Below are 20,780 nucleotides of genomic sequence, written 5' to 3'. Positions count from 1 at the left end.
CAGCGGCAAGAATTATATATGCGCAATATTGGAAAAATGAAGGAATACCATCAGATGAAGAAATAATTTTAAAATATCAGAATGCGCGGAGATGGATAGACACTCTGAGACTGAAAAAAAAAAGAAGAAACGGAATATTATCAAACTTGGGACTTAGTTTATCGATGGCTAGAGGAAAAAATAAAGGGTTAGGAACTAAATATGTATTGGCAAATGTAAACTCAGACAGCACATTTGTTGAATAAATACTACTGAATGTATGGAAAAATAATAATAAAAACCTTTTTTAAAAAAGAAGAAAGACTGGAGATTATTATGTAAGAATGAGTCCAATCCCAGCAAAACAAATTTCTCAAATGAACAAACACAGTAAAAGCAACTATGCAATAACTATTTGCATTAGGAATAAACTGAACTATACTATTATTGACAGAGAGTGAAACAGTTAATGCATGGTCCTGAACAAAAACACATGACTTCCCTTCTGTAAATTCCAATATATTTGATTGCATTTAAATAGAACCTTTATAAAATCAAAGTGAATAATGCAAACTTTTTTTTATCACAAGCTGATATAATAAGCAAAATTCTATAAATATATACTGATGTTGCAATCTTTAACTAGAAGTCAAACCTACTGGGATTTATTTCTTAATAGATATGTATCAGAACTGTTCCAATTCTTGCAGCATGCAGGAATGTGAATGAAGCACCTATCTTTGACAGCCATGTGTTTTTTGCAGGTTTATTTCTTTTAAGACTGCTTCTGAATATCTTATGCTCCTGTTCTCTTTCAAAGAATATGGCTGTCCTAATGTGCACAAGACTCCACCCAAGGCTGCATCCTACTGACACTTAGCTATGAATTATACTGAACGGTAATCAAATATATGACTATTCTGGCAGATTTATATTATGCTCACAAACAAACAGTGGTAATTACTGAGAAAATATGGCTTCTCCGAGGTGTAAGGTCAATTCTGTTTCAAGCTCTTGGGAATTCTTTTATTTATAAACTTATTTAAACAACTGTAGAAAATATCTGCCTTGTTTTATCTAACTGAACAGGGGTCAATAATGCAGCATCAAAAGCACTACACTATCTACAGTATCCCCAAATGGCATCACCAAACTCACATAGAATCATTCTTAACAAATAAATGTTTGAATTTTTGTAAGGTCGTTTGTGTTCTAGTCCTGGAATTTCTTAAGGGTGGATGAATTGCACCTGCAACCATTATAAGTCTTGCATAATAGCACCTAGTGCCTCTAATATCCCTGTACTTTTTCTCCTTTGCTTCAGAAAACCCCCCCAGCAGTAATTAGCACAGTAATACAACACAGATTTCATTTTTTAAAAATCAACTGACAGCTCAGCAAGTATTTTTAATCAGTGTTCTCTTAGGTGACAGCAGAATTTGCAATGCACTTGCAACGATATTGTGTTGTATGTATTACATTAACTCTTACTTGTTTTTAAACAGATGGGCACATTTTTGGCTGCACATTCTTTCTCCAGCTACAAACTCCACTGATGTTCCAGACTGAAAACAATTTTCACAAAAATGAAGCCCATCTGCCTTGGCAGTTTCCTTCAATTTTGGTGGTACGTCTGTTTTTTCAGAGAATGCTACACAGAAGAAAGAAAGCAGTGAATACTCAATATGACATATGCAGGTGAGAAAAAAAAGATATCAATAAATCATGTCAAACAAAATGACCAAGACTTTCAGCTGGGAAACACACCTAGAACATGTCTAACATTCCTTAAAGTAGCTGTATCTTTACCCAGGATTTTGTGGCTGCTTTTGCAGCTGTTGTTGTTGTTGTTAGTTGCGAAGTCATGTCCGACCCATCGCGACCCTATGGACAATGTTCCTCCAGGCCTTCCTGTCCTCTACCATCTTCTGGAGTCCATTTAAGCTCACGCCTACTGCTTCAGTGACTCCATCCAGCCACCTCATTCTCTGTCGTCCCCTTCTTCTATTGCCCTCAATCTTTCCCAGCATTAGGCTCTTCTCCAGTGAGTCCTTCCTTCTCATTAGATGGCCAAAGTATTTGAGTTTTAGCTTCAGGATCTGGCCTTCTAAAGAGCAGTCAGGGTTGATCTCCTCTAGGACTGACCGGTTTGATCGCCTTGCAGTCCAAGGGACTCGCAGGAGTCTTCTCCAGCACCATAGTTCAAAGGCTTCAATTCTTTGGCGCTCAGCCTTTCTTATGGTCCAGCTTTCACTGCCATACATTGCAACTGGGAAGACCATAGCCTTGACTATACGTACTTTTGTTGACAGGGTGATGTCTCTGCTTTTTAGTGTGCTGTCTAGATTTGCCATGGCTTTCCTCCCCAGGAGCAAGCGTCTTTTAATTTCTTGGCTACAGTCCCCATCTGCAGTGATATTGGAGCCCAGGAAAATAAAATCTGTCACTACCTCCATTTCTTCCCCATCTATTTGCCAGGAATTGAGAGGGCCAGATGCCATGATCTTGGTTTTCTTAATGTTTAGTTTCAACCCACATTTTGCACTCTCCTTCTTCACTCGCAACAAGAGGCTCTTTAGTTCCTCTTCACTTTCTGCCATTAGAGTGGTATCATCTGCATATCTTAGGTTGTTGATGTTTCTTCCGGCAATCTTAATTCCAACTTTTGATTCATCTAGCCCTGCCTTTCTCATGATGTGCTCTGCATATAAGTTAAATAGGCAAGGCGACAGTATGCAGCCTTGCCGGACTCCTTTCCCAATTTTGAACCAATCAGTGGTTCCGTGTCCAGTTCTCACTGTTGCTTCTTGGCCTACATATAGGTTTTTCAAGAGACAAATAAGATGGTCTGGTATGCCCATCTCTTTAAGAACTTGCCAGAGTTTGTTATGATCCACACAATCAAAGGCTTTAGCATAGTCAATGAAGCAGAAGTAGATGTTTTTCTGGAACTCTCTAGCTTTCTCCATGATCCAGCGTATGTTAGCAATTTGATCTCTAGTTCCTCTGCCTCTTCGAAATCCTGCCTGTACTTCTGGTAGTTCTCGATCCACATACTGCTGGAGTCTAGCTTGTAGAATTTTAAGCATAACTTTACTAGCATGAGAAATGAGTGCAATGGTGCGATAGTTTGAACATTCTTTGGCACTGCCTTTCTTTGGAATTGGAATGTAAACTGATCTTTTCCAATCCTGTGGCCACTGTTGAGTTTTCCAAATTTGCTGGCAAATTGAGTGTAGCACTTTTACTGCATCGTCTTTTAAGATTTTGAATAGCTCAGCTGGAATACTGTCACCTCCACTAGCTTTGTTGTTGCTCAGCTTTTCTAAGGCCCACTTCACTTCACATTCTAGGATGTCTGGCTCAAGGTCAGTGACCACCTCATTGTGATTATCAGGGACATTAAGCTCATTCTTGTATAGTTCTTCTGTGTAATTTTGCCACCTCTTCTTAATCTCTTCTGCCTCTACTACAACATGCATGCTACAAAGCATCTTTTTGCTTTTGAGTTCAACCTCCTGCACCTCTTTAATTACCAATACACATTTTGAAAAGGGATTTCAGGCTTCCCACAAGCTATCAGTGCTGACACTTTAGAAAAATCTTATTGGCTTCATCTATACCAGGGGTAGGCAACCTTGGCTCTTTTATGACTCGTGGACTTCAACTCCCAGAATTCCTGAGCCAGCCATGCTGAGGGGAAAGGGAGAGTTTCCAAGCTGAGCCATGCTGGCTCAGGAATTCTGGGAGTTGAAGTCCACGAGTCATAAAAGAGCCAAGGTTGCCTACCCCTGATCTGAACTATTTACTCAACAACAACCTTATTTTTCAGAGTGATGGTGAGCAATTCGATGAAGATATCAGTACAGCATCCATCTGCTGTAAAAGTCAACAGCGTGTCAGGGATAATAAAAAATTCATACTGAAAATAGAGAAGCCAATATCATAAAACCATGGTTTTGTTTTTTTGTGTAGTTTTAAATTTTTAAATATGTCTTGTTTTAATAGTTTAATAATTTTAATTATTTTTCTATTTGTTTTATAATCTGTAAACTACCTAGAGTCGCCTTGTAGTGGAGATGGGAGGAATAAAATTTTAATAAACAAACAAACAATTAAATAAATAATAACTGTATATAAATCAATGTTGCAGCCACATCTAGAATATAGTGGGTAGTTTTGGTTACCACATCTTCAAGAGTGTATAGTGGAACTAGAGAAAGTCCAGAGGAAAGAAAGTAAGATGATAAAAGGACTGCATCTTACAAGGAAATGTTGCAACTTTGGGGGCATTTATTTTAGAAAGGAACAAGAGAGAACATGACTAAGGTGTATAAAACTATAGGAAGTAACAAAAGGAAGTATTTTTACACCATAAATAATTAAACTCTGAAATTTGGAGCCATGAGATATAATACTGGCTACCAACTTAGCTGGGTTCAAAAAAAGGGTTGGCCAAATTCATGGAAGAATTCTTGCTTGTATAACTGGTTGGCCACTGTGAGATCAGATGGATTAGATTGACCAACAGTTGAATCCAGCAAGACACTTCTTAAGTCCTTACTAATCAACATTTAAATTACTGTTTATATCAGGTGGTTTGCAAGCTTAAGAACTTTGGAAAAATATTCCATCAAACAGATTTCAATATATAAAAGCTATTGGACTGGATCCCAGATGAGCAAACTTCTGCTCACTGGAACTCACAAGAGAAATAAGGACAAGTGATTTTTGATGAATTTGCCATCTTCCTGCAGGGATGTTCCAGAGGACTGCAGATCAGCATGTTAGCTGCAAGGCAATGAAAGAATTCACAAATGAAATCTCCTTTACTCTCCCTATTGCTAAGTTTGTTGAACCTGGTCTCTTTCATAAATGAAAGATAAGCTCCTTTTCCTGGAAGCACAAGTCTGTATATCTCCAGCCTCTAGAGCAGGAATGGGCAATCTTCTGGTTATTGGGGAATCAAATATAAAATCTGGGGGAGGGTGAAACCATAGTGAGCAGGGAAATGAGTGGGCAGAGCTTAAGCAGATGAAGTAATTTGTCTTTTTTTCCTAAACTGGGTTATGGCCACTTTGGGGCTTACAAAACAATTTCCAAGTCTTCCCACACAGCCTTATACATCCCTGAGGCCAGAAACTGCCTACTTCAGCCCAGAACGCAATTTAATTCAGTAGCTCTTTTCTGAAATATTCAGAATACTATCACCTAGTTCTTAATTGCTTCTTATTAGTTTTCCATGGGCACAAGAAGATTGTTTTAGTTTTACCACAGACAAATATATAGGAACCCCAAAAACCTTAAACAATCTATGGAACTGCCTTCTCTGATCCTGCTTTTGTTTTATTTTTGTTCTGTCTTCGAATCATGGCTTAATTATTTCAAGAGACAAAATGTGATTCTGTGAGCTGAGAGATGGTGTTGTATATTACAAGAAAGCAGAACCTGCAACCTTCTTCTAAGCAAAATTCATTAACAGTAACTTTTTTTACTTTTAACATAAATCCTGCTGATTTGGAGCCAATGTTTATGTGAATGTTTTAACTGCATTTAACATGACTATTGTTTCCAGGCCAAGAGAGCAAGCACTTGATTGGGGCCCCATCCAGCAGACAAACAGGTCTAATCCTTTCTTTCCCTTATGGCAGTAGCAGGGAAGGTAGAACAGCAAGGTTTTTTTTAGGTGGAATGCTTAGATTATGCCAAATGCCTATTTCTGATGTCGGTCTTCACTTTCTCCCTCCTCCCCCCCCCCCGCTCCATTACTTGCTGCCCCAAACTGTTTAAAAATGGGAATTTACGATAGCACAAATTGAAACAAATTTTAGAGTATTCGTAGAACAATTCTGCTTAGATTCCATCTCTTCATATTTAAATATATGCACATCAGAAATTATAACCTTGCCTAGGAAGCTAGACACACTGATATCCATGTGAAATTGGGATGCCAAGAAACACAATTAAAATCAATACACTGACCTTCTTGGACAGTTGGCACCATCCAGGTTGTGGTAGCTGTAGCCTTCTTAACACTTTCCATCTCTGTTACATCGGTGATCACTTCTAGAGCACCAAATTCATTCACACAAAACTGATTTTAAAATGTAAAAAAACAATATGAACAGGTAAGTTTTAGTATCAACTGTAGTTTGTATATTACATATACACACACACACACACATACACACAAACGTACATGGTGATATTTATTATTCTTCACCATACTGGCTCCTTAATTATCTCATTACTTATTTAAAATACCAATGGACTTGATTTTAGACAGTAAAATCAAAAGTAGCTTTTATATTGCTATATGTAGAGCCAGCCTTTGACTTATAACCCTTGTTTACGGACAAGTTGCAATGGCACTGAAAAAAGTGACTTACAACAATTCCTCCCTAACATCTACTGCAGCATCCTCATGGTCACATGTTCAAAATTCAGACACTTGGCAATTAGTACATTATTTATACCATGGTTGCAGCATCCTAGTGTCACATGATTGCCATCTGCAACCTTCCCAGCCATTTTCCAGCAAGCAAAGTCAATGGGGGAATCGACTGATTCAGTTATGGTGCTATATCCCACTCAGTATCTAATTTATATATTATCTTCTGAATTTTTTTAAAAAATATCAGTCTCTCCCACATGAACTGAAATGACAGGCAAAGGCTGCTTATCCCTGAGTACATTTGTCTCGGTGAACATATTCCCGAGTTCAGAGTTTTCTATATATTCTTTTAAACATCTGTTCCAGTTTTAGACTGAACAAGGATCAGAATTCTCAGGATAGCATGCATATCAAAAATGAAAACGTTGGGGAAAATTACAGAAAGTGTGAACATAAAATAAACAAGGGTATATAATTAAATGATAGTAAAATTAAGGGAGGCTATTGAAAGAAAAAAATAGTAGAATGCCAGTACCATCTAGTGGTCACGTATAATTCCACTGAAAATACATTTGAGAATGAACTTTCTGAATGGGACCAAATGGCTTTATGCAGTTTCATTTTTCAACAACAAAAAAGACAACATCAATTTTTCTAGATACCAGCACTTTCACAAAGACAAGTGCATACAGTAAACTCCTGTCTCTGGTAGCCACTCCTTTCTCTCGTTTCCCCTGCAGTGAATTTTGACTGTAAACACGGAGGTAGGGGCTACTTTTTTTCTGCTCTGCACATACATATTAGCACTTTTATCTAGTTCAAAAATGAACTGTATACATAGAGTTTAGTCTAAAATCTTTTATGTGCTATTCGCTCATGTGACATGTAACACCCCAGAATGAAAATTAATATGTCATTTCAGCACGTGCTAGATTACATAAACATTCTTGATATTATGTTTCTTCACTATTGTGCCAAATTTTATTGCTTCCCTGATAAAATTTCTACTTGCATTGTACTTATGCTCTTAAGAGAGGGCCAAATGAAATTAAATGTGTGTTTCTAGGGCAGGGGTGTCAAATTGCCGGCCCACGGGCCAGATGCATCATGCCGAAACCCCGCCCATGCCATTGCCGGCAATGGAAAAAAAACTCACGATACGTTGCGACACATCACATGGCGATGCGAGTTTGACACCCCTGTTCCAGGGATATGGAAAGCAGATCTACTCCATTAGTCTTTCATAAAGAAAAGTCTTGCTTTGTAAGTTGCAAAGCATGGATATGGGGCTAATCAAACTGGTGCCTTTGCCTTGAAGAAAGTGGCTTCTGTGCATGTGCAAAAATCACTTTAATCAGTCAAGAAAAAAATAACACAGCCACTTTGCTCCACTACACCTTGTCCTCAACATATGACAACTTGTTTAACAACCAGTTGAAGATGCAACAGCACTGAAAAAAGTGACTTATGACCAGTCCTCACACTTACAATCACCACAGGTTCCCTGCAGTCACTTGATTAATAAATACCAGGGTGCTTGGCAACCGGCATGTATTTACAAAAGTTGTAGCATCCCAGGATCATGTGATCACCATCTGCAACTTTCCCAGGGCGCTTCTGACAAGCAAAGTCAACGGGTGAAGCCAACCTTGCTTAATGACCATGGTGACTTACTTAATAACCATGGCAAAAAAAGTCAGAAAATCGCTTTGTGACAGAGGAGGCTGTGATTCTGTGTTTGTAAGCTGAGGACTACCTGTCAATTTGTGGTTTTGCTTCAAAGCACTGCACTCTCAAAGCAAGGCATATCTGTGACAACTGCACACTTAACATGCAGGTGGTTAAAAATGGAAATAGCAGCAGCTGGGAGAATGGATTAGGACAGCAGCAGAAATAGATGGAGAATTTAATTATTTTCTCTCCTGCTGTGGTCCTGAAGAGAATCCATCCTCTGATATTTGCTCTGAGGGACAGAATCCTCTGGGACTCAGCCTTCTAAGAGCTTTTTGCAGTTGGCTCCTGTTCACTACCTTAGGTTCTACATATAATCAAAATAGCACCCCCCAGCTTTAAATCTCTTCACTCCTGCATCACACAATGACAATGGGAACTGCTTGTAAATGGAATGTATTGATACAGTTTCCAAGTAAGGAAATGGAATAATTTAAGGCACTTTCAGATGCTTGCAAACCAGATTTGATAATAGATTTATTCCTGGCTAGCTCTTTTTTGGCCATTAGGTTTTGGCACATGCCCGTTCTGAATATATTCCCAGGCTCAGCTATATCTATTTTCAGAATGCTTTTTTTAAAATAGATACATTCACTTGTTCAGTTAGCAATAACAATGTACTAGGCATACTTGCAACGTCACTTTGAAAGCAGGGCACTTGAAAAAGCACACAAGTACAAAAAAATAAAAAAATGTTCCACATACTGCTACTTTACCAGGAAGCAATTTTAAATTATTGCAGCTTGTCCAATTTGATTGGAGCACTTGAATCCAAAGGTGACGGTGACTGTATGTACTCATCAGAATGATTCAGAAAAGCAGGGTCCTTCACTTTTATATATGCTCTTCAGTTTGGAAAATATCAACTTTTAAGTCCTCTACCCAGTTCACAGCAATTGTAATATACTGAAGTGTTTCTGATTTGAACATACTGCTTTGCCTGACAAATGGAAAACTCCTAAACCTTGAAATTCTACAGCAGATGAAAGTTACTTATTGCATTAAATGCCAGACTGCTGCAGCATTTTTATTTCATTTTGTCTGAACATTTTACTAACAGATTTGGGATATTGAAATAATTTGCAACATACAATGTTTGAAGCAAATCTGAATAATGAATGAAAGACCCATTTTCTTGCAGGCAGTCTTCACTTGGAAAAAATGGCTCATATATGAAATTGCTTTCTATAAATAATCCACCATTTTATACTAAAAACAAGAAAAATAACCGTGCAGTGTGATATTTTTTAGATAATTCAAAGGATCTGTATTTTAATGCACTATAATAAATATTTTTTTCTGGAACGATCCTTTGTTTGATCTTTCTTCTTTTGAGGCTAGGAAGAAGTTTCCCATGCCGACTAGGATTGTTGTTGGTGTAATTCTAAGCCTTCTCACTTAATAAAAATTTTAATTCACTATTTGAATTATCAAAAACAATCTGTTCTGGATCAAGTTGAAGAATTAAAGTTCATAGAATTGCCTTAAGATCCACCCCCAACTATTCATTTTCAAAGTCCTACCCTGAAAACTGCCCCGGCATTTTGCAATGTGAGGCTATCCACATAAAACTGATCCACTTCCTTGAGTATATAAGTAATGATACCTTTACCACTTAAAAATGGGCAACCTCTTTCATCTAATATCATTACAAATAAGATTGCACTAAACTACTGTTATTCCAAAGCAGGAGAGTTCTTCCCACATTTTCCTAGTTAAAGAACCATTATCAACTATAACAGAGGGATTATGCATGATTAGTACAGTATGAGTAAAGTATGAAGTGTATTTAGGTGGGAAGAATAAGTTGAATACAAATGCTGGAGACAGAGAAGAATGAGTAATGAACGACCGTAGGTGCTGTAGAAAAATAAAAAAAATCTAACGCTTAAGTAAGACACTTTCTATGCACTGAAGGTGGGGGAGGGGTGTTGGAAAAAATGTATATTTGGCTTAAACAACTTAAAGAAATAATAAATTAATAATAAAAATCTTCTGGCATTATTGCTGCATTAATCTTTTTTCCAATGGAAACCCCAAGTCATTTTAGTTAGAAAGCCACTTTCCAAAATGTAAGCAAGCAGATAGGAGGAAAAGTCATCTCCTCAGCACAAGGAATGCAATGAAGAACAAAATGCCTGTGTTTAAAAGCCTGTATTTAAAGTGTGCCCTTTCTGCACAGAAGGAAGCGGATGAGCCCAAGCTTTCTCCTCACACACCTATACCTTATTTAAAAATTATGCTTCAAGAATAAAACATAGATGTTAAACATCCTCTATTTATTTATTCAGAAATTCAAAAGGACTTACTCTAAACTTAAGTTTCAATCTAGAAAGAAGAGAAAAAAGATAGGAGAGAAGATGAAAGCACCAGAGGCAAAACAGCATGGTCCTTGAAAACTTAATAGGACACATTTCATTTCCCTCAATTAAACGTTCTGAACACTGAGGAGATAATTTGGAATCAAATCTCCATTCAGCTCCACAGAACTACACACTGGAATTGCTTTAAGGTATTTGTGTATACCCCCAAATAAATATGAAAAAAATGTATTTCTTTGTCACTATTTGTGATCAAATGATACATTTGACAAGTTTTTCTCTTTGAAGTATTTATTGGAGATGATTCTTTATATAAGCATACTCATACAGAGATGTGACTTTTAGGGTTTAGCCCTCAGAATTACGGGTAACCCTCAATTAATGATCATTTGTTCAGCAACCATTAGAAATTATGATGGCACTGAGGTTTATGGACAATCCTCAATGTTGCAACCACATGACTCAATGTTGCAGTCATGTGATTGTGATTCAAGTACTTAGCAGATGGCTTTCAATTACAAGGTCGCAGTGTCCCATGGTCACGTGATCACAATTTGCAGCCTTCACTGCCAGCTTCCAACAAAGAAAATCACTTAGAAAGCTGGTAGGAGACTGCAAATGGCAATCACATGACATCACATCTGATGACCATGCAGGATTCACCTAACGACTGCAACTGGAACTGCCAGAATTGCTGTCATAAGTCAGTATTCATATGACTTTGCGTTTTACAACCATGCCATTTTACAATCAAGTTCCCTGTCCCATTTATCATCATTTTCCCAATGACTTCTTGCTCAGTGTTTTCATTCATAGAACAGTTCCTTAATCCATGAAATAACAATGAATGCCTTTATGGTGGGTTGAAGCTTGCATATAACTACAATTCAATCTTCCAAAACCATGTTCATATTACTGGCTCAGCAAACTTTCTATTGAGGTGGTGGTCACATGAGTCCAGGATGCTGCAACCACTGTAAATAAATGCCAGTTGCCAAGTGCCAGATCATATGATGTGGAGATGCTGTGACAGTTGCAGTTGTGTGGGGATATCCCAACTATCAGAGGAGTTTCTTTCCAAAGCTCCTTACTTTTAAGACTTTGTAGTTAAGATGTTAAAGTTAAAATCTAAGATTAATATGCTGCTCTTGTTTTTACTAGGTCATTTAATACTTCTTTTCTATTATGCAGATACCTTTATTGTTACTTTACTGCTATGTAATATTTTACAATTAAAAATAACATACGTTTTGTTCTTTAACTAAAATAATCACACCTTTTTATAAAACATTACACATCGCTCTGTGTACATCTCTGCAATTACAGTACCTTCAAATCACTTCCAGGCAAGGTACCAATTCCATCTTTCCAGTCCATTACACTAAATACATCAAAGTCTTGCCCATTTCCACTACAAGCTGGTTCATTCATGGTGATACCCTGTAAAATAAATCAGGAAGCTTATATATCTAATTCAATTTCATGTTTATCTAAAACACTGTATTATCAGATAATTTTTTAAAAATGCATTTGTTTGGTATTATTTTAATAACAAGTTTTACATGATTCCAAAATGCACAAAACCCTTTTAGAATCAAGGAAAATGTCACAGATCAGGGTGACACTTCTCAGTTGACTGGGATTCTTCACCATCTTGGACCCAGAAAAGTCTGTGTTCACAAAGACGATTAAAATATAATGCAAAGGATATAGAACATGCATACTTACTCAGAGGTAAGCCCCACTGAATTTAATGGAAATTATCCAAGTTAAGCTTACCTATCACTGCCAGAATAAAGGAGCTAACATTATCCACCATGTGTATATTTTCAAGATATAAAAATCTTCCTTGATCAATAAGCAAAATGATTCCCATACAATGAAAATTAATTTCCAGCTTTGGTAATATAAAAATTGCTAATTTATCAAGGAATCTAAATTTTTTAAAGCTGGAAAACAAGTAGTAAGAATAGCAATGGCAATAGCACTTAGACTTATATACCGCTTCATAGTGTTTTACAGCCCTCTCTGAGCGGTTTCCAGAGTCAGCATATTGCCCCCAACAATCTGGGTCCTCATTTTACTGACTTCGGAAGGATGGAAGGCTGAGTCAACCTTGAGTCAGACAAGATCGAACTTCTGAAGTGAGCAGTGAGTTAGCCTGTTGTACTGCATTCTAACCACAGCACCACCATGGTTCATTATAAAAAACAACTTAATTTTTTTAAAATTTAAATTTTATTAAACATTGCAATTAAAAAGCAAATAATTCAGAAAAAAAGAGAGTAAAACGAAACTTTTATTTTCACTTCCAAATTAGTTTCAGTCTTGCCCAGTAAAACTTCTTGTTCTTCCATAACTTTTTTTTAAAAACTCAGTCTATTTGTAATGGCAGATACTCTTGAAATTAACTTCTGGGTCCATTATTTACAAATATCTCACAATGCATCCAAAGTATTTTGTTCCACGTTGTTTTAGTAAGTCAAATTTAAGTATTCTCGTCCTTTAATTGTACTATTTATTTGTGTTTAGGTCCCTCAAATGTATCCAACTTTGAAAGTTCCATCTTTTTTAAAGAATTCAAAACAATATTTTTTTCTCATGGGAAGAATTCTTATAATTAATTCCAAAATTTTATTTCAAATCCATATCAACTTAGTCCATTTGTAATTTTCCAAAATCAATGTTGTAATTGCCCTTTTGCAGCATATTCCAAAAAGAGAATTTTTTAAAAAGTCCTTAAACTTATATTTAAAGGTTCTTTCTCTAAGAATTAAAGGAAGCTCCTCCAATGCTGAAACTCAGGGGTCTTTCAAACATGGCCCTTTTATGACTTGTGGACTTCAACTCCCAGAATTCCTCAGCCAGGCATAAAAGGGCTAAGTTTGAAGACCCCTGCTGTAACTTGTCATTTCAAAGGTTCCTAAAAGCTGAAAAGCAGTCAACAATCAATTTCAAAAAGTTATTGGGATAGGAAGTATGAAAATCCTAGGTCCGTAAAGGCACAGACCATGGTTTGGGCAAAGGTGGCATTCTCTCATCTCCCAGAGGTCTAAACCTGCTGGAGACCACTGCCCTATGGGCTGCTCGTGAGGAGCCCTTGTGTGCGATCCCAAGTCATCTCCCTGACTGTAGAAGAATTCTGAAGAGCCAGTCCACTCACCGGCTCTTCATTCTACTGCAGTCACTGGCTCTGTTCTGTCTTCGTTTTGCTGTTTCCTCCCCAGAAATCCTGGAGCTACCTAATATTATTTGGGAATTTTTTAAACAGTAAAAACATTTACCCTGGCATTTGATGCCTTCTAATAGCGCTGCTACAATAATAGCCTTTTTATATACTTTACAAAGTTTACGCTTTTAAATTGCTTTATGCGGTTTATTGGAAACACAGCATTTTAATGCACACAGAGCTGGCAGATGCTTGGAATGGGAAGTACTATAAAAATATTTAAAAGATTTTTTTTAAAAAAACATGATAAATCCTAGTGATATTCTTAATTCCAAACTCTCCATTTTAATTTTTGCCTCGTAACTAGAGGATGCTAATTATGCAACTGCTTAATTTATAAATTCAGATGCTGTAAGAACAAGAGAGGGGAAAACAACTCAAGAAGCTTGGGAAATTTTGAAAAGTGAGATAATAAAGGCCCAGTCTAGTACAATACCAACAAAGAAGAAAAATAACAGCTCTCAAAAGAAACCAGCTTGGCTGCATAAAGAACTCTCTGATAAATTGAAAGATAAAAAGGACAAGTATAAGAATTGGAAAGAGGGGCACATTACTAAGTCAGAATATCAGCAAATAGCCCGTGCCTGCAAAGATGAAGTGAGGAAAGCTAAGGCTCAAAATGAACTAAGGCTTGCGACCAAAGTCAAAAATAACAAAAAAAGCTTCTTTCAACATATAAAAAACAAGAAAAAAGTTAAGGAAATGATTGGTCCATTAGTGGGGGAAAGTGGCAAGAAGGTGACAAGCAGAACTATTTAATTCGTTTTTTGCATCTGTCTTTACACAAAGGGAAAAAACAGTCCAACCTACCCAAACCAGTGCCATAAAAAACAGAATAGAAACGCAAGTTAAGATAGGCAAGAAAATGGTAAGTGAGCACCTGTCCAGCCTAGACGAGTTCAAATCACCAGGACCAGATGGATTACACCCCAAGGTTCTCAAGGAACTGGCAGACGTGATCTCAGAACCACTGAACTATATTTTTCAAAGATCCTGGAGCACTGGGGAACTACCAGAGGACTGGAAGAGAGCTGATGTAGTTCCCATCTTCAAAAAAGGGGAAAAAATAGATCCAGGAAACTACAGACCTATCAGCCTGACCTCAATACCTGGGAAGATTCTGGAAAAGATAATCAAACAACAAATCAGCGAACACCTTGATGCAAACAAAGTCATCACTAAAAGTCAACATGGGTTTGTCAAAAACAGATCATGCCAGACAAATCTTATTACATTCTTTGACCAAGTGACAAAATTAGTGGACCAGAGGAACGCTGTAGATATAATTTACTTGGACTTCAGTAAGGCATTTGATAAAGTAGATCACAACCTACTACTTGATAAGATAGAAAAATGTGGGTTAGATAGCATTACCACCAGATGGATTCGTAGCTGGCTGACAGGCCGTACTCAGCGTGTGGTCCTCAATGGAACCGCATCTACATGGAAGGAAGTGTGTAGTGGGGTGCCCCAGGGCTCTGTTCTGGGCCCAGTGCTCTTCAATATCTTCATTAATGATTTGGATGAGGGGATAGATGGGGAACTCATCAAATTTGCAGACGACACCAAGCTGGCAGGAATAGCCAATACTCCAGAAGATAGGCTTAAGATACAGAAGGATCTGGACAGACTCGAACACTGGGCACTATCTAACAAAATGAAATTCAATGGTGAAAAAAGTAAGGTTCTACATTTAGGCAGGAAAAATCAAATGCATAGGTATAGTATAGGTGGTACCTTGCTCAATAGTAGTAACTGTGAGAGGGATCTCGGAGTCTTAGTAGACAATCACTTCAATATGAGCCAGCAGTGTGCTGCAGCTGCCAAAAAAGCCAACACAGTGCTAGGCTGCATTAACAGCGTGATAGAATCAAGATCAAGTGAAGTACTAATACCACTTTACAATGCTTTGGTAAGGCCACACCTGGAATACTGCATCCAGTTTTGGTCACCACGATGTAAAAAAGATGTCGAGACTCTAGAAAGGTTACAGAGAAGAGCAACCAAGATGATTAGGGGGCTGGAGGCTAAAACATATAGGGAACGGTTGCTGGAATTGGGTATGTGTAGTTTAATGAAGAGAAGGGTGAGGGGTGACATGATAGCAGTGTTCCAATATCTCAGGGGCTGCCACAAAGAAGAGGGAGTCAAGCTATTCTCCAAAGCACCTGAAAGCAGGACAAGAAGCAACGGATGGAAACTAGTCAAGGAGAGAAGCAACCTAGAACTAAGGAGAAACTTCCTGACAGTTAGAACAATTAACCAGTGGAACAACCTGCCTCCATAGGTGGTGAATGCTCCAACACTGGAGGTTTTTAAGAAGAGACTGGACAGCCATTTGCCTGAAATGGTATAGGGTTTCCTGCCTGAGCAGTGGGTTGGACTAGATGACCTCCAAGGTCCCTTCCAACTTTATATTATTATTATTATTAGAGATAAATGTAGATTTAATCTACTTTATTTTTATTTATTTCAGTCAGATCCAAAAGATATAGACTTAATATAATTGAAATAATGGAACTGAGATAGAATAAACCTTACTTGTAAGAATAGATTTCACTAAAATTTTATAAGGACATATCCTTTAGCTATGAATCCATCATTATGATGAATTCACTGGTTTCAACAAGAACAAAAATATATTTTTTTTAATCTAGGATATAGTTCAAAATTGAAGACATTTATGATAATTACATAAATCAAATTAAATGTTGGTGTTTATTGATGTTTACAATTCAAATCATAAACAAATATTTATTCTGTTGTATGGTCACAAAAGCAGTGATTTTAACAACTTCAGTTTGCCATGATTTCAAAGATTTAAAATGAAAACTGACTCTAAATTGTAGAACTTGTCATAATTAATTCCATGATCAACCAAATTTACCTCCGTGAAGCAATTTGCCAAAAAAACAAAAGAGCTAACACCCTTCAAAACAATATCAACTGGCTCTTACACTAGGGAAACTAACAACACTTGCAGGGAAATAAACCTTAACGTTCAGAGGAAAACAAAGCTGCATCAGATAAAAACACTGTCAGTCCAGGATTCTGCTTTCAAAGTATTTTACTATTTCACGTATAATTGCATGTATAACACTAGTTTTAGACTAACAACCCAGAAGAAACCGACAAGAGTATTCCACATAACATTAACATCTGTAATATTAAAATATTATTATTACATTTTTATCCCACCAGCCAGCAATCTACAATCTCTCTGCCCCTCTCTCTCTCTCTCTCTCTCTCTCTCTCTCTCTCTCTCTCTCTCTCTCTCTCTCTCTCTCTCTCTCTCACACACACACACACACACACACACACACACACACAGGTAAACTTATCTAATAAAGTATTCCTCCCTATTTTCCCATAATTATAAACTTATATATACATTAAATATTGTTCCAAAAAGATATCGATAATTCACAAGAACAAATCATGCAATTTAATGACCTCTCACATTTCTTTCATTGCCAACAAACAAAATATGACACCCACCCAAACCATTAACACACAAAAGCTCTCCCAATCACTTTTATGTGTGATTAGTGTTTTAGGTCATAATGGCTAATAGAGTGTATAGAAACAGTTTGACCTAATATTCAAGATCAATAAGTGGATGTGAATAATACTTAGTTCCTGCCTTAGAAATCTGTGGTGCCCTAGTTCCCTTTTATGTTCTCAAATTTTGGGCCCAGGATTCTAAGATGAGGAATGCACTCTGTATAGTTACAGGTATAAACAGCATTAGGTGAATCCGTATATGTGGGCATCCAACCCAAATGTGTTCTAATAAATGCCACTGTAAAATGTTAAAAAAAACACCATTCATCCTTCAGTTTAGTATCATTTCTGCATATAGTGCATATAATAGCAATAGAAGTATCAACAGCACTTAGCGTTATATACTGCCCCATAGTTCTCTTGGGGCAATTTAAAATGTCGGCGTATTGCCCCAACAATCTGGGACATCATTTTACTGACCTTGGAATGATGGAAAGCTGAGTCAACCTTGAGCCCATCAGGTTCAAACTCCTGGCTGTGGGCAAAATCAGCCTGCAATACTGCATTCTAACCACTGTACCACCAAGGCTCATAATAACTTCCTGCAACACTGAAAATCCAGTAGTTCAAAATCAACATCCTTTAAAAGCACTGAAACTTGCTTTCATTGTGAATGAGGAAATAGTGTCACAGACAGCCATCACAGATGGGCTCTACCACCTATGTTTTCCCCCTTTTTTTAAGGGCACACAGGCATACCTTAAATTAAATATGCTCAAATATAATACTCAAAAACATTTACCGTATTTATTTTTTATTTTTTTATTTTTTTAATTCCATTTATATCCCGCCCTTCTCCGAAGACTCAGGGCGGCTTACAAGCTTAGCAGTAGCCTTCATTCTATGTATATGCCTGCTTATTAGGGCTTTCATACACCCCCCAAGCGGCATTTTTACAAAGTCAGCTTATTGCCCCCAACAATCTGGGTCCTCATTTTACCTACCTCGGAAGGATGGAAGGCTGAGTCAACCTTGAGCCTGGTGGGACTCGAACCTGCACTAATTGCAGGCAGCTGGTGTTACTTAAGGAGGCATTAGCCCACTGCTTTTTGATGCTTTTTGATGCTCTTCAAAATTTCAGTTTAAAGTAGTAAGTGGAAATGAGACATGATGGTGCCCCAATGAACCATAGGGCTTACCAAAACTATCCATGTTGGTTCCATTTTGATTTTTAATTATACTTTTGTTTTATTCTTACACTGTAGGAGTCATTTCAATTTCTACAAGTGCTAAATAGTTGCCAACCTTCATTCCAAAAACATATGGATAAAACACTGAGTAAATGAAAGAAATCTGTAAGGAATATATATTCTAAAATATTGCAAGTACAGAAATGTTAAAGATAATAAATTACATAATTTGGCTGGTGTCATATGCTCAGATGAGTGTCCAGATATAGTAAATAATACGTATTGTACAAATATAAAATAATGAAATAGATTTGTCAACCAAAGAATTTGCTCTTTAAAGTTCATGCACCAAATCGGCATTTCTTGCTAAACTATACAGTTGCATTAATTATGAATGCAAATGATTACGGTAAACAAGGTACAGTACCTGTGTCCTGAACAGGTGAGCTAAGCTTGATTGCAAATGCAGAATTCTGGTGCCATTCGTTTGGAAGTAGCCAGAGAACAAAGAAAAAATCCTTATCAATTAAAAATGAAGTGAGAATTCTGGGACTCATAGCCCAATGCATCTTCCCCAGTGAGGAAGGTTGTTTTAATATGCCAACTTCAAAAACTCAATATGAAAGCAATGAGATTCCTAAGTGAGATACTGAAATATAGTGTTATTACCAAGGAACAGGATTCCAAGGAATGAAAAGTCATTCTCATTAGCCAAGGCCCTCGTCAATTTCAGCCACTGCTATTATGTTTTAGAGAAAAACATTATCAGTAAGTATTTAAGCTTAAAGAAAAAAACCATCTGAAACTCAATTGTGTGAATCAGAAGGCTCTAACTATGGCACACTGGACTTAGCCATATCTTCAAGTGCAAGGCAGGAAAGTGGAGAGACAGGGCCAGCCTTATCTATGAAAGAAAATCTTGCTTACTAGGTAACATGTCTACGATGTGATCAAGCATATTATTTAATACTTGCTACTAACCAACATCATGGCATCCGGCCCTCTCAATTCTTCCTGGGCTCCAAGATCACTGCAGATGGGGACTGTAGCCAAGAAATTAAAAGACGCTTGCTCCTCAGGAGGAAAGCCATGACAAATCTAGACAGCACACTAAAAAGCAGAGACATCACCCTGCCAACAAAAGTGTCTATAGTCAAGGCTATGGTCTTCCCAGTTGCAATGTATGGCAGTGAAAGCTGGACCATAAAAAAGGCTGAACGCCAAAGAATTGAGGCCTTTGAACTATGGTGCTGGAGAAGACTCCTGCGAGTCCCTTGGACTGCAAGGCGATCAAACCGGTCATTCCTGGAGGAGATCAACCCTGACTGCTCTTTAGAAGGCCAGATCCTGAAGTTGAAACTCAAATACTTTGGCCACCTAATGAGAAGGAAGGACTCACTGGAGAAGAGCCTAATGCTGGGAAAGATTGAGGGCAAGAGAAGAATGGGATGACAGAGAATGAGGTGGCTGGATGGAGTCACTGAAGCAGTAGGCGTGAGCTTAAATGGACTCCAGAAGATGGTAGAGGACAGGAAGGCCTGGAGGAACATTGTCTATAGGGTCGCGATGGGTCGGACACAACTTCGCAGCTAACTACAACATAGAATAGGTGAGGAATTTTGTTAGCATCACCACCTAAAGGATTCCTTGACTAAACTGTATTTAATCTGCTCTTTAACCACCTTAGAGGTTCCCAGGCCTGTCAGAGAATAAAAGCAATGTTTAAGTAAAACGTGCAAGTCGATCAAAAAATGTATTAAAACATCCCCCCTAAAATCAAATAGGTAAGCAGCTGAATTAAAAGGTCAAGCCACAGTACATCCTCCAATGGGCCAATATAGTGTGGAGTCTGGATCCGAGACGTGAGCTCATTCCAAGGCCTTGAACTGACTGAGATGGAAGCTATTTGCTCAGCGCTATTTTATTTTGCCTAGAGATTAGGTTGGAAGGTAAACTTAAGCTTAAGCTTGGAAGGTAAAACAAGACTGATAGCTATTCTTGAAAATATTTGAGAATCAGATTATGAAAGGCATTACTAGTAGTCCTCAGTTTACAACCATTTGTTTAGTGACAATTCAAAGTTACGACGACACTGAAAAGAGTACCGGTAACTTAGCACCGGTTTTCACACTTACGACCACTGTGGCATCCCCTGTGGTCACATGATCAAAATTCGGATGCTTGGCAACAGGCATGTACATCCTGGGATCATGCGATCACCATTTGTAACCTTCCCAGCTGGCTTCCGACAACCAAAGTCAATGGGGGAAGCGAGATTCACTTAACAACTGCATGATTTACTTGTGGCAAAAGGGTCATAAAATGGGACACACCTCGCTTGACAACTGTCTTGCTTAGCAGTGGAAATTTTGAGCGTTGTGGTTGTACATGAAGGACCAGCTATATAAGGTTACACCAATAACCCAATTTAA

The 20,780-nt window shown here is 37.7% G+C and overlaps 1 protein-coding gene across 2 annotated transcripts in view; it reads right to left on the bottom strand.

Annotated features, from left to right (window-relative positions):
* Positions 1 to 20,780, bottom strand: part of L3MBTL3 (L3MBTL histone methyl-lysine binding protein 3) — a 90,410-nt gene that overhangs the window by 57,666 nt on the left and 11,964 nt on the right. Inside the window, exons 2-4 of one of the 2 annotated variants that reach the window (XM_081313819.1) lie at positions 11,755 to 11,865; positions 5,962 to 6,073; positions 1,471 to 1,630 (exon numbers count right to left, since the gene is read on the bottom strand). In XM_081313819.1, coding sequence (XP_081169945.1) covers positions 1,471 to 1,630; positions 5,962 to 6,073; positions 11,755 to 11,856 — 374 coding nt within the window. In that variant the 5' untranslated portion in view covers positions 11,857 to 11,865. Of the gene's footprint in view, positions 1 to 1,470; positions 1,631 to 5,961; positions 6,074 to 11,701; positions 11,866 to 20,780 lie in introns of those variants that run through there. The other variant, XM_081313820.1, reaches the window with a different exon arrangement.

Source organism: Vipera berus (assembly GCF_964194415.1).
Source record: "Vipera berus genome assembly, chromosome: 1".
Classification (NCBI taxonomy): Eukaryota; Metazoa; Chordata; class Lepidosauria; order Squamata; family Viperidae; genus Vipera; species Vipera berus.
The sequence above is the reverse complement of the archived record's forward strand: the minus strand, read 5'-3'. Positions and strand labels throughout refer to the sequence as shown.